Source organism: Carassius gibelio, chromosome B15 (genome assembly GCF_023724105.1).
Source record: "Carassius gibelio isolate Cgi1373 ecotype wild population from Czech Republic chromosome B15, carGib1.2-hapl.c, whole genome shotgun sequence".
NCBI lineage: Eukaryota > Metazoa > Chordata > Actinopteri > Cypriniformes > Cyprinidae > Carassius > Carassius gibelio.
Genome location: NC_068410.1, coordinates 704,438 through 718,417, shown reverse-complemented (window position 1 = coordinate 718,417; position 13,980 = coordinate 704,438). Strand labels below are relative to the sequence as shown.

Sequence of the window (13,980 nt, the reverse complement as noted above, 5' to 3'; positions counted from 1 at the left end):
GAAACACAGTGACCGCATTGCATTCTGGGACGATGTGTATGGCTTCGAGATGAGGTGTATGAAGAAGGCTGTGATACCAGAGGCGGTCGTGGAGGTGTTGAAGCCTGAGACGGTCATTTCAGAGCCTGCAGTGATTAAGGTAAGGGGGGAAACTGTATTGGGGTCTTTCTAGAAAAGTCTGAAAGGAATTATCAGCGAAATGATTGGTTAAGTCTGAATGTCCCCTTGGGGATCAATGAAGTGTGTCATCTATCAAGATTTAAAAGTGTGTCTTCAGGTAAAACATGCTGTGTTTTGTGTTTCTGAGGTTCCTCAAGTTGAATTGGATAAAACTGTGGTAAATCAATATGTAAATTTGTATCTTCATTTTAAATAATACCACAGTATAGTAGTCTAGATGGATTGGGCTCCATACACTCTCCTTTAAAAAAAAAGAAATGAATGCTTTAGTGTCACAATTTAAATCATTGTGAATTAAAGACATTTATTTAGATTTTAAATAAATACTATTCTTTTGAACTTTCTATTCATTGAAGAATCTGGAATAAAAAAATTTCACAGTTTCCATAAAAATATTAAGCCAGATCATTTTTTTCAACATTGATAATAATTAAATGTTTCCTGAGTACCAAATGCATGCTAAAATGATTTCTGAAGGGACATGTGACAATGAAGAATGAAGTAAATTCAGCTTTGCCATCAAAGGAATAAATTACATTTTAAAATATATTCAAATAGTAAACAGATTTTTTTAATCGTTATTATATTCCCCAATGTAACTGTTTTTAGTTATTTCTTTGTCAAATAAATGCAGCCTTGGTGAGCAACCAGACATTTTTCAAAAGTTTTTTTTTAAAAAGTGGTGATTTGTGATTTATACTCTGGTGCTTTCATTTTTGGGTGAAATATCCTTACACACTTCACTCATCTTTTACTAATCCCCTCATTTTAACTATATAATGGCTTCTGTCTTATTGGATTTGGTACAAATCATTAGATCACCTGAATCCCTAATTAATTGAGTCTGGGCCTGGACAGAAAGCCAATTTCCTGTGTTGTTGCCTTGTTTTGAGACTGCGGGAGGAAGGGAAAGAACGAAAGGTAGGATCAAGGCAGAAGATGAAGAGAAGGGAGTGACAGATCATGAGAGAGCGAGAGAGACGAGAGAGAACAAGTAAAGCTTCATGGAGACTGTCTGTGACAGAATGGCTAATTTATTCTAATCCTTGTTTAACGTCCTCTTTAGTAAACTTCATTACTTACCACTGCCATGGCCTTGGGTCCACTTACAAACTTTTTTAAATGCTTTTAAAGGAGTTTTTACTTAAACCTGCTAGTGTCATCTTACAAAAGTTTTGTTAAAAAAATATTTAAGTGAAAGATGTCACGAATGATTCAGAATACTGTGAAATGCACACTTATAAAGAGAGCTTCTGTATACTAGCATTATGAAGTGTGATAAAATAGTAGATCCATATTGACTACATTGAACACAGTGTAATTGTTTTTTTGTTTTTTTTTTCAATTTCCAGTATACCTTTTCTTATCAGAAAAACTGACACATTTTTGACCAATATCCATATGTTCAAACATGGGAAGTAAATTTAATTGTATTCCCTGACTTTGATCATAAAATGGGTCAAACTTAAGCCATAATGAAAATTCAATGCCCAAATCAATCTTTTCCTGTCTGTGCAGAAACATTGGACATCTTTCTTCAATTATCTCACTGATCCACCCCAATAACAGCATTTAATGGTGGTCAGAGTTCTATTAAAATAACACACTCTAGCATGGAATTCTATTAGAACCTTTAATGACATCTCTTCCACTTAAACTCGTCACATTCACTGCTTTATTATATTTAATGTTTTTATTTTTTAATCACATTATCATGCGGATTTTAAATGACATTATTTAATAATACTTTTTTTCATATTAATTAAACAAAAGTTAATGTCTGAACATGTCTTGAATGTCTTGAACAGATCTTGACATACATGTTTAACTCTCTTTTGCAACGCACTGTCTTTTCCTTGTTTGTTGTGCTCACATTCATTCGCTTTAAGGAGTAGCTCTCCCAAAAATGAAAATTTGCGCGTCCTCAGGCCAGCCAAGATGTAAATGAGTTTGTTTCTTCATTAGAACAGATTTGGAGAAATTTTGCATTACATCACTTGCTCAACAGTGGGTCCTCTGCAGTGAATGGGTGCCGTCAGAATGAAAGTCAAAACAGCTGATAAATCCACACGACTCCAGTCCATGTTTGTAAAGACAAATCCATCAAGATGTTTCATGCTTTGAAAAAGTCATATTGTATAAATCAAGAGAGAAATATGCCCAGATCAAGCACTGTTTACAAGCAAAAACAGTCCAAACCAGTTCTAAACAAGTACTGTATGTTGTTGGATTTTAATGTAAGAGGACAAAGGGGATTGACATTTTTACTGGAGGAATTATTATTATACATTTTAGATTGATTGAATTTTTACAAACATGCAGCTTTTCACTGCAAAGTGTTAATTGATGGAGTCGTGATCTGTTTGGACTCTCATTCTGACGGCACCTATTCACTGCAAAGGATCCGTTGGTGAGCAAGTGATGTAATGCTGCATATCTCCAAATCGTTCCGATTGAGAAACAAAATCTTAGGATGGCCTGAGGGTTGGTACATTTTCAGCAAATCTTCATTTTTGGGTAAATTGTTTCTAGAAGTTGAAACACTATAATACAAAAAGTTATTAACACCTTAAGACAAAGTTGACATTATGGTTTCTTTGTTATATAAAATGGAATTGCATGGCCGTAATATTTTTAGGTGACAGATATATTTTTTGTGACCCCCTCTCTAGACTGTTGACTGTGGCACTGTGAGGGTGTCTGAGCTAGAGTTCACTGTAGACTTCAGCCTGAAGATAACGGCCTGCACCTTCTGTACAGTGAGTAGATCCAACTTCCAACACACACACACAAAACCCATTTACCAACAAACTCACAAACAAACCGTGATTATTGCCTGTCTTACACACACTTCAATCTTCAGCGCTAATCAAGGTTGTCAGGTGTGAAGATTAATTAGGAGTGGGAAGATGGATTGGCCCTTTGATTGTCTGGTATGGGTGAGGGAGCTCAGACACCAGTCTGGTTTGATGGACAGACAGGTGAAGGTAACGGCAGACAGTGAAAAGTTTCCTTTAATTACTTCATGGCATAAGTTCAACCAAAGATCTCCAAGTGTAAGATCAAATAGAGTTAAAGAGCATTGCAGGAATATTCTACTCAATCTTATGTCATTCTAGTCCTGTTAAAAAAATAAAGGTACATTTTGAAAAATAGTCATGCAGCTCTTGTCTCTTTGAATAGCTACCATTGTGGCCATGTTTGTCAAGCTCCAGAAAGGACATAAAGCTTTCATAAAAGTAGATTGTATGACTTCTGACAAATGACAAAAGTTTGCATTAAACTGTTCAAAAGTATGGAGCCCCACACATGACATGCAAGAAAAAATAGTAGGCAAAATCGTGTGCATGATTTACTAATTCATTCCCACAATGTACTGTACTAAAACGTGCACACGATTACTATTGCGTTCCCTCGATTTACCATTTCTGTGAAAATTACTTGGCATTGTTAATACTTTTGATCTATTTTTTTTAATTCACAAAAATGTAACCTTTCATTGGATAATAAGAATTTAAAATGGGGGGAAATATCATTATGAAATAATGTTTTTCTCTAATACACATTGGCCACAATTAAGGACACCCCTAGAAATTCTTATGAGTAAAATAACTCCGGGCTGACAATGAACATGAATTTATCCAGCCATTGCTTCCTGTTTCACAGAAATATAAATAGGGGGGAAAACCTAAATGCCCTTAATCATCCATCACAATGAGATAAACCAAAGAATATATTTCTGGTGTGTAGCAACAGATAATTGAGCTTCACAAATTAGGGAAGTGGCTTTAGGAAAAGAGCTAGAGCAGTGACAATTCCCATTTCCACCATCAGGGCAATAATTAAGAATTTCAAATTAACAGAAAATGTTATGAAACTGCCTGGAAGAAGACGTGTGTCTAGGTCAGTTTGAGTGGATAAAGACTCTCCAAGGACCACAGCTTGAGAATAGCAGAAAATAGTTGAGGCTCGGGGTCAGAAAACCTTAAAAAAAAAAAAATTGTCAAACATCACCTACATCACCAAATGTTGCTTGGAAGGTTTTCAAGAAAAGATCTCCTACCTAATCCAAAAACAAACTCCAGCATATTATTTTTTCAGACACGACTGGAACTTCTAATGGGACTTGCTTCTATGATCAGATGAAACTAAAAAAAAAAGAGCGCTTTAGCAGCAAACACTCAAGATAGGTTTGGTGAACACAGGGTTAAAAAGTACCCCATGTGTACAATGAAATATTCTCCTGTATTTTTTATGTTGTGGGCCTATATTTCTGCTGGAGGTCCTGGACATCTTGTTTAGACACATGGCATCTTTGATTTTATGAAATACCAACAGATAAAAAATCTAAAAGTGACTGACTCTGTTAGAAATCTTATAATGGGCCGTGTTTGGATATCCCAACTGTACAATAATCCAAACACAAACCTCAAAAACAACACAAAAATGGGTCACTGGGCACAAAACCAAGCTTCTGCTATAGCCATTCCAGTCCTCTGACCTGAACCCTACAGAAAATGAGAGGAGTGAACTGAAGAGGAGAAGTTGGTAATCTAAAGGGTCTGGAGTGATTCTGGATGAAGGAATGGTCTCTGATCTCTTGTCAGGAGTTCTCTAACCTGATCAGGCATTATAGGAGAACATTTAGAGCTGTTAAACTGACAAATGGAGGTTTAAAAAAGAATTCAATAAAAGGGTGTCCTTAATTGTGGCCAATGTGTATTAGAGAAAAACATTTATTTCATAATGATATTTCCCCCCATTTTAAATTCTTATTATCCAATGAAAGGTTAGATTTTTGTGAATTTTTTTTAGATAAAAGATCAAAAGGATTAACAATGCAGATTGATTTTCACAGCCTTCTTTGATCATATTTACCAAGGGTGTCCATATTATAGGACATGCCTGTATATTCCTCTGAAGCTATAGTGTTGTGTCAATAGTTATCTCCATTCTTGAATACATTTGTTGATTCAACTTAATCGAGCTGGTGCAGTGCAGTCATTTATGAGACATGCAAGAACCAGTGCCTTTTGCCTTTTAAAAGGGTAATTTGTTCTATTTCTGTGGTGCTTTTTGGCTTTAGTGGATTTAGTGCATTCTTGAGAGTTTCTTCTTTTTTGTGCTTCATTAAAAAGTAACATCATACAGGTTTAGAACAACATGAGTAAATTCATTTCTGCGTGAACAATTCCTTTCAAGACAATATGATCCTTTTATCTTTATTGTTTGCAAGGTCACCATTCTTGTCAGGTGTATTTTCTATCGAGAGAAGGTACGTGTGTGTATTTGTCAGTAAAAGAGTGAGACTTGGTGAGAGACGGAACAAAAAAACAACTGAAATTTCAAATGCAATTTTTCTGTCTCCCAGTTTTGTCCAAGCATTATTGTTCCTGCTTCTTTGTTATGACTTTTATAGATTAATCAATACTTTATTATTATCTCCCATGCCCTCTCTCATTTACTCTGGATTTAATGGAATTTGTAAACATCATCTCATTTTTCTGCTGCTCTCCAGTAATGGAAAACCATATCCCGATTTCCTCCCCTTTTAAAAACTTCTATTTTTAGATATTAGGCAGGTACAAGCAATTTGCAGATTTTTAATATCCTTGAAATTTAATGAGGAAAATTCCATTTATAGTCATAGATGGGATTCAGTACCCTACTTTGCACTGCTTTGTCATGTAATTATGGAAGCACCCCAAAAATGAAGGGAAAATGCTGTCGTCCCCATGATTGAGTGCATGGACTTATTCTCCTGCTGACAGTCCATTCATCACATCAGGCTGCCTAACCTTGCATTAAATGAACAGCGCTACCCTGCGCTCTCGTGCTCGGCCGGTGGAAGACAAATAACGCTCGCTCTTACAGTTGCACTGGTCCTCGGCTCCCGTTGTCCAGAGAGACTGAAGTCTCTCTCTCTCTCTCTCTCTCTCTCTCTCTCTCTCTCTCTCTTGCTTTCTCTTTCTGCTCCTTCTAGAAAAAAAAGTGTCACTCCTAAATGTGTCAGATTCATTTAGATAAATTACTAACTGTTGGATATTTCACAATAACTGTTTTTACTGTAAACTCTTTTACCGTTTACTGTAAATGCAGACTTAGTGAGCATAAGAGAATTCGTTCAAAAACATTTAAAAAAATGTACCGACCCCAAACTTTTGAACTGGTGGTATATATTCCAAGTCCTTTGAAACCACATGATAGCGTTGTGTTGATAGTCACTGAAATTCATCTTCATTGTAGAACACAATTGTCAATTCTGCTTAATTGAGCTGGTGCAATGCAGTCATTTGACATAAGCCAAACCCAGTTCCTTTTGCCTTTAAAATAGTCATTTGGACTGTTTCTGTGGTGCTTTTTGGCTTTGTTAGATCTCGAACAGCCTTTGTTGTGGGAAGCAGAGCAGCATGAACATTCTTAAGAGTTTTTTCTTTAATTCTTTGGAAAACATGTTTGCTAGAAAAGCGCAGCTAACATTGAGGGCCTAGAGGTTGTATATTAGTTATAAAATGTTCATGGCACGTCTAGTGCACTGCAGTTGAAGCACATCTGAAGATGGTTTTGCGTAATGTTTGCGTCAGTGGTGATTTGCCCTAAGGGCACTCTGTTACATCAAGCTGTGACAAGAACAATACTGATAATGATCATACAGTGTGTGGGGGAAAATAAAGAGGGATACTGCTTGTTTTCTACTTATTTGTAAAATGTCAGCGCAGACAAAGCGAGAAGTTAGTTATAAGGACTCGAAGTACTAGTAGTAATTAGCAAGTCCGAATTACTTTTAAAAATGTGTTTAACTTATAATTGGAAGTTATGATAGGATGTTTAGATGGTGCAAGAGTACTTTTCAGATTAATCCTCTTTTGATGTACTTTTGAACTTTCTATTCAAGAAGTATCACATTTTACACAAAACCATAAGCAGCACAACTGATTTTAATATGGATAAAAGTTTCTCGAGCACAAAATCAGCATATTAGAATGATTTCTGAAGGATTATGTGACACTGAAGACTGAAGTAATGACTGCTGAAAGTTCAGCTTTGCCAAAACAGGAATAAATTACATTTTAAAAATATATTAGAGTAGAAATAATTTAAATCATTTATTTATAAAATAATTTAGCAAATGCTTTCATTTTAAGTAACTATTAAGCTCTGAATCTAATCAAGATTATTTTTTACTTTCTTGTAATAAAAAAATGCCCTAAGGTAATCAAAAATTGGTTACTGTGTATGCATGGTAATTTATCAGCAGGGAAGTAAAGTTTTGACTGCAAGCTATTCTTACTGTATTTGTCTACTGGCATGATAAAACATCCAAGCCAACTTATTTTCACAGATCTGTATGTAGAGTGCTTAAAATTTTTATGAGAGAAATGTGCGAGAAAGATTTTGGGAGAAAGATTCTGATACGTTTTGGAAAGCTTTTCTACAGTAGCTATAAAATCAAGTTAACCGTGTCATTGCCATACCAAGTGACACATGTTTTGCATTGTAATGTGCTCATGGGCAGTCGTGGCCTTATGGTTAGGGAGTTTGTGGGTTTAAGTCTCATTGTCTGAGGTGAGACCTTTGAGCAAGGCACTGAATCCCCAACTGCTCACTCAATTATTCTGTTAAATGAATGAATGTTTTTCTGTGTGAGGGAGACTAATAATTACTTTAATGTGAGGCTTTTTTTAATAATCCTAGTCCCAGCGGAGTCAAACTAGAGCTGTGATTTCAGTCGTGTACAAACCCAAGCTGTTCTTGGTGTTACATCATTGTTGATTTGACCAGGCTGGAGGAAGGAATTGCATTTGCCCAAATGCCCATATGGCTAATCCAGTCCTGGATTTTACAGTAGGTCTACATTTCACCTCTGTTTTAGTTCAAATGTTTTTATTATACATTTTTAGATCAGAAATTGTAAATGTGGGTCATATAGCACCATATAACCAGTGGTTCTTCCATTGTTCATTAACACCGTTGAATATAATGGCAGGCTTTTTGTACAAATTACCTGAAATAGCACAAAGTTATTTTTAGTTGTTTTTTTAAGAAGTGTCCTAGAAGAGGATCAAGAAAGGCTATATTTGTTCTGTTTTAACTAATGATAGGGTACCACTGTTCTTCAGCATTTCTGCATCACTCTCTACTCCAGTTCACTTTGAGTGTTCCTGCAGTAATGTCCTTCCCCTCTAATTAAACCCTGTGTATTTGCTTCCAGTGCGGCGGAACGTCAAACTCTGAGGGAAAAGCAGAATAACAGGAACGGGAGTTTCGTTGGCACTGGTGTGTGATGTGCACAGAATAAGGGGAGACGCCGGGTGGAGAAGGAGGGGGTTAGAGAGCTCGAGGTGGTCGAGTGTGACGCCTCGCACGCGTGAATAAACCCCATCAAAAGCACATTAGCTCTCCCTCCTCCGCAGCTCGCCGCATAATTGTATCTGGCTGCACCACGCTCTGCTCCGACATGATAGCGCTGGAAAGGGCTTGATGATGAATTGCTCCCCGTTGGTGTTAGCGATGATGATAATTATTAATTTTCCCCCGACCTGTTCTCCAGGTAGACTCGTGCGCCGCCTCCTGGGCCGGGTAACAGCTCGCGCGCATCACTTACCCCCGACATTTCCCGGGTGTGAAGGCTGAACACTTTGATGAGAATAAAAAGCCTCCGTTTTCAACATTTGTCCCCTTGCCCCCCATGCAACTCAGGCTTTTGTGTCTGCTCTTTCACTGCACCCTGGAAGGCTACGTCAACGGGGTGTTTTATTTCTGGCAGGGAGTTACTTGGCTCTGACCCCCGTGTTTTCAGTGCACATCCTCTTTTGTCGGGTCCATGATTCTGTTGACATTTTTGGGCAGTTTGTACTGACAAAAATGATGAACCCATTTAAAGGAAAACGTTTGGAGATTTTTGTTTTAGATAACTGACTCTTAGATTTATGAGAAATATAAGGCAACATTTATACATCACTTGCTATTTTATAACAATTATGATTAATTATATAAAATTATGAGAAGATTATAGTTTATTTATAGTTTTTTAATAGAGCAGTAGTGAATTAAAATATATATTGGTTATATTAAAATATAACCATATAGTAATAATTGATTATAATCCTTAAATTAATCATTTGTATTAATTCTTTTAAAAGGACAAACAGCTACTAAAAAGTAAATAACATACTGTATATATAAAATATAAAAAAATTAAAATTACTGTATTTATAAACTATGTATAAAATATACAATATATATATATATATATATATACATATGTATATAAAAAATAATAATGTTAACTTCCACTGTTTTGCATTTCTAATTTTTAATACTGTTTTGTAAAATTGCCTATTGTAAACCAAGCCCATATGAAGGAATCACGCCGAAGAGAAGTTGTTTGTGGACGTGGTGCTAAACCCTTGATTATGTTGCTGTGGCTTTGTCCTCTTAAAGCTATTTTAACAGAAGAAGAGGAGGATTAATAGTTAGGTGCTCTGCTTCTGTTTGTAGGGGAGGGAGAGAGAGACACGGGCATTAAGCCAGAGCTATATATCTCCCCACAAGGTCCCGGGGATACTTCAGGCAGAATGGCTCACATTATCACTGCAGTGTCCCCTGGGAGTTCACAGGGTGACTGCGCTCTGTTTTCTCTCTCTCTCTCTGTGTGTGTGTGTGTGTGTATCCATCTGTGAGAAGGTGTGCACAGCTCAGCCATTCATTCCGGGATATCCTCCTCAATTCACATCTTTCATGACTAAATAAATACTTAAAAAATATTAATTACTTATTTCAAGTGAATTGATGTGATTTGCTATTTGTTATTGCGAACAGTTGCATATGAGAAATATTGTACTTGGAAGCAATGTGAGTCATCAAAAGAGAACGTTTTCTTCAATGTTTGTCTACAATCCATCATATTTATGAGCTTTTGTCATCAGTTACAACAAAGTTCATCTCTTGGTGTGCCAAATGACTCGCAAATCCACTCTTCCTAATGAATCCAATAAGCAATTAGACCTGATTTGGTAATTATTGCTCCACATAATGTCTGATAACGTTCATTACAAACTGTAATTACACTGACCTGACTTTTTTTTTTTATTTCTGTCACATCTTCAGCGACGTTTCTTGATCTCAACTGTCATTTCCAATACAAAGTGATCCGCTTGGATTTGAGAATTGTGTTAGATTTGTATAATACAATGCAGATTCTACATTTATTTACCAAAGCAGCCAGAGACAGAAAATCGATTTATAATTAAACCTAATGGAGCAACTTTAAAATAATGCATGGTTTCATAAGTTCTTTTAAGAGCTTTTTATTTTATATTATTTATTTAGTTTTATTTTATTTAATGCAAAGGGATGCTTTATAAACAATATTTAATTTGGAAGGTGTCAAGTAAATGGCTGATTTATTTTATTTTTATTTTTTTTATATATATTTTAAAAAATCTAAATGTATAAATTTAATTAAATTTTTTAATAATTTTTTCGACTTTTATTAAAACATTTTCAGAAGAGTGAAAGCTAATAATACTCCCAGTTTGGTTTAAAGAAAAGAGAAACTCCAGTAAACATCTTACTTAAAAGAAAAGCAAAGGGGGTGACTAAATTTTTTTCTATTGTTGTCTTGCTTACCTCTCTCTTCATGCCCCGTTTTCTCTTTATCGGTGTCTTCTCTCTCTCTCTTTCTCTTCTCATTGATTGCGCTCTTTGTGTGAGCGAGCAGACCCTCGTGTTGTCAGCTGCGTCAGGATTAAAAGCTATTAGTTCTGCATCATTGCCACTACAAGTATGCTCCTGAGATTGATAGAGTTGCTCTACTGTCATCGGGGGCAGGTTGGGACAAAAAAGGGGAGTTTTCATTTCCATAATATTGTGCATTTTATACTTTGTGTGTATTTACACAGAAAACAAACAAAGGATTATTATTATTCATCACTAGACTATTAATATATATATATTTTATCTTTATTTATATGGAGCATTTCCACAACACTGTGCTTTTTTTAAAATCACTTGTCAACTTGTCTCTCTTTACCTTGTTTTGCTAATTATTTCCTGCTGGCTAGAACACGTGTGAGCGTTTACCAGAATGTCATGTTCTAACCTCTCTCTCATATTTCATTCCAGGCCATCGTGGGCTATTTTGACATTTTCTTCGACAAGAGCTGCGGAAACAAGGTAAGCAATAGTGCTGTGCTGTTTAACAGCGAACAATTGCGGTCACGCCTTGCCGTCTTTTAGGCCCGAGGCAATCGCAATGCAATCGTCAGCCTCTCAAACCTAAATGCTGAAATAAGCATTTGCCTTCCTCCAGTGACCAACTGGAACAGGCAATGAAATAAGATAAAACCCTTCAGCCACTGAGAGAGCAATCGTGTGCTGGGTTCTGATAATGGGAATTTAAGCAGGAGAATGTGGAGGGGTCTTGTGTCTTTTGTCCCGTTTTGGATGTTTGAACACAGCATCAGAGTTTGTGTTAATGATGTGGTGGATAACCACATCAGTTATGTTTGCTTTGAACTTGATTTGGTTTAAAGGAGAAGTTGGTTTGTTTTCTGACCTGGGAAATTTATTTTTGCATTTTATTTTAGCTCATTTTCTGTCTCTTGTCATCTTCATTCCGGTTTACCATTAGTGGTAATCACAGATTATTTTGTTATCGTCAGGCCTTAAAAATTAAAGATAAGGTCACAGTACGTTTTCCCATTTCTCTCGAGTTTCCCTAAATTTCCCTCTGTTGTCACCTTGAATTTTTTTATTTTTTTTTACATTTGCATTATTTTTTAAATTTAAATGTATACTGCCTTCTATAGGCCTGTATGTATGGAAGCTTATTTTTGTTATTCCGGAATAAAAAATAAAAAATGTAATTCTTTTTTTTTTTCACAATTGCGTGTTTTTGCATAATCGCGAGTTATAAAATCATACCTGCAAATTTACATCACACATGCAGATGTTTCTTTCTCTGAATTCTAACTTTACATCTTGTAATTCTTTTTTTTTTTTTTTTTTAATAATCTAAAAATTCCGACATTTTCTTGCAGTTGCGAGTTTATATTTCACTAAACGGACTTATTTCAGAACTCTGAGTTTGACTCACAATTTAGATTTTTTTCTAACACATCATTTCTGACACAGAATAAAAAGTTTAAAAGGTAATAGTTACTTTGTAACTCACAATTCTGACTTTTATATATACGTTAATATCCCACAATTTTGAGTTTATGTATCTTGCAATTGCGAGAGGAACAAATCTTGATTGTGAGGAAAAAGTCGCAATTAGCTTTTTTCTTTTTTATTCCATGGCAGAAACAAAGTTCCATATAGATGCAACATCACACAAAAGCAAGCGGTTTTAGTTAGTGGTGACTTTCAAAAGGGCAGACAAGTTTATCACCAGTAATCGATTTATTCTGCAACCAAAGGTGTCCGATAATTAGGGGCTTACTGGGATGAAGTGAGTATTAATTGGTCATGTGATCTCATCTTGGCGGTCACCCTCCTTATGTAGAATAAAACAGCTCATTTGATTTTTACGTGTGAATCTTTTTGAAATGTAAAAAAAGAACTAACCAAATATTATTTGTAAACATTTATTTGCATTAATCCTCTTTAGTCATGAAGTTTTCCACTTACTTACAGAAGCAATCTCTATTCTTTCAGTCACTTTTCAAAATAAGTCAAGCAGGGCAACAGCATTTTCCTGTTTATCTGAACATAAACAGGTTTTTAATGCAGTTATGTTTTAATTTTAGGTCATGTTCTCCACTGCTCCAGACTGCACTAAGACTCACTGGAAACAGACGGTGTTCTTACTAGAAAACCCCATCCCTGTCAAAACCGGTTTGTACCCTGTTCACACATGCTTGCTACAGTACTTGTTTTAACTGTCTCCACACTAGTGTTTGCATGTACTTGTGTCTGTCTTAAAACTGTGATGTGTGAGTTCTGGCGAGTACATATGCAGCCATTAGCTTTCTTTAAAACACTAAAAAGAAGTGTGCCACAGGTAGGTGTGTCTTATCTTTCTTCACCCTGACAGTTGATTCTTAGACGTTGACACAGGTTATCCGTCAGTCATTGAGAGATAGACACATGATGGAGCGGTTCTAGAGCTCGTCCACATAAACCATGCAGTTTGTTCTTTCTGTTGATAAATATATATGATGATATATATTGTGTCTTGAGAATCATTCCCACACAACACATCAAGTCTGTAGACAGATTTATTTAGGGGCATTGTTTTTGTGTTCCCTATGTTTTATGTTGTTCTAACACAGAATATCAGGATGATCAGCACACAACAAAAATAGTCTTTTTGGGTTATATTTTACATTCATCACCAGTTGAGTTTGTGTGCAATCTGATTACATGGTATTTTCAAATAGAACCAATAATCAATGATTTCTTTTATATTATTCAACTTTGTCATTGCATGTTACAGTACGGTTTAGCTTCCAACCAGAAGTGCATTGGTAGCAGTTATTTACATATATACAGAATGCTGGTAATTTGAATGGGTAATAAAATATGAATAATCTTAATGACAGAAGCAGTGGATATGAAAAGGAGGGGGTGTATACAGTGAGTACAGTAGTTAGGAATAGTGCAATGGAGAAACATTTTGTGTACATCAGTTATGATATAAGGCTATGTAAATTATTAACAGTGAGCCCAAAGGATTATTTCTAAAAATTATTTATTGTGAGCCCAAAAGATTGTTTACGATTTAACACATTTTTAGATATGCTTACAAAGCATTTAAGAGCACAAACTCATTTTTCTGTTAGATAACGATTA

The 13,980-nt window shown here is 35.7% G+C and overlaps 1 protein-coding gene across 1 annotated transcript in view; it reads left to right on the top strand.

The window, feature by feature from the left end:
- LOC127972209 (protein arginine N-methyltransferase 3-like) overlaps positions 1 to 13,088 on the top strand; it is a 16,900-nt gene extending 3,812 nt beyond the window's left edge. Inside the window, exons 2-5 of the mRNA XM_052575552.1 lie at positions 1 to 139; positions 2,853 to 2,939; positions 11,308 to 11,358; positions 12,936 to 13,088. The exon at positions 1 to 139 is cut by the window's left edge and continues 49 nt beyond it. Coding sequence (XP_052431512.1) covers positions 1 to 139; positions 2,853 to 2,939; positions 11,308 to 11,358; positions 12,936 to 13,067 — 409 coding nt within the window. The 3' untranslated portion in view covers positions 13,068 to 13,088. The remainder of the gene's footprint in view (positions 140 to 2,852; positions 2,940 to 11,307; positions 11,359 to 12,935) is intronic.
- The last annotated feature ends 892 nt before the right edge of the window (positions 13,089 to 13,980 follow it).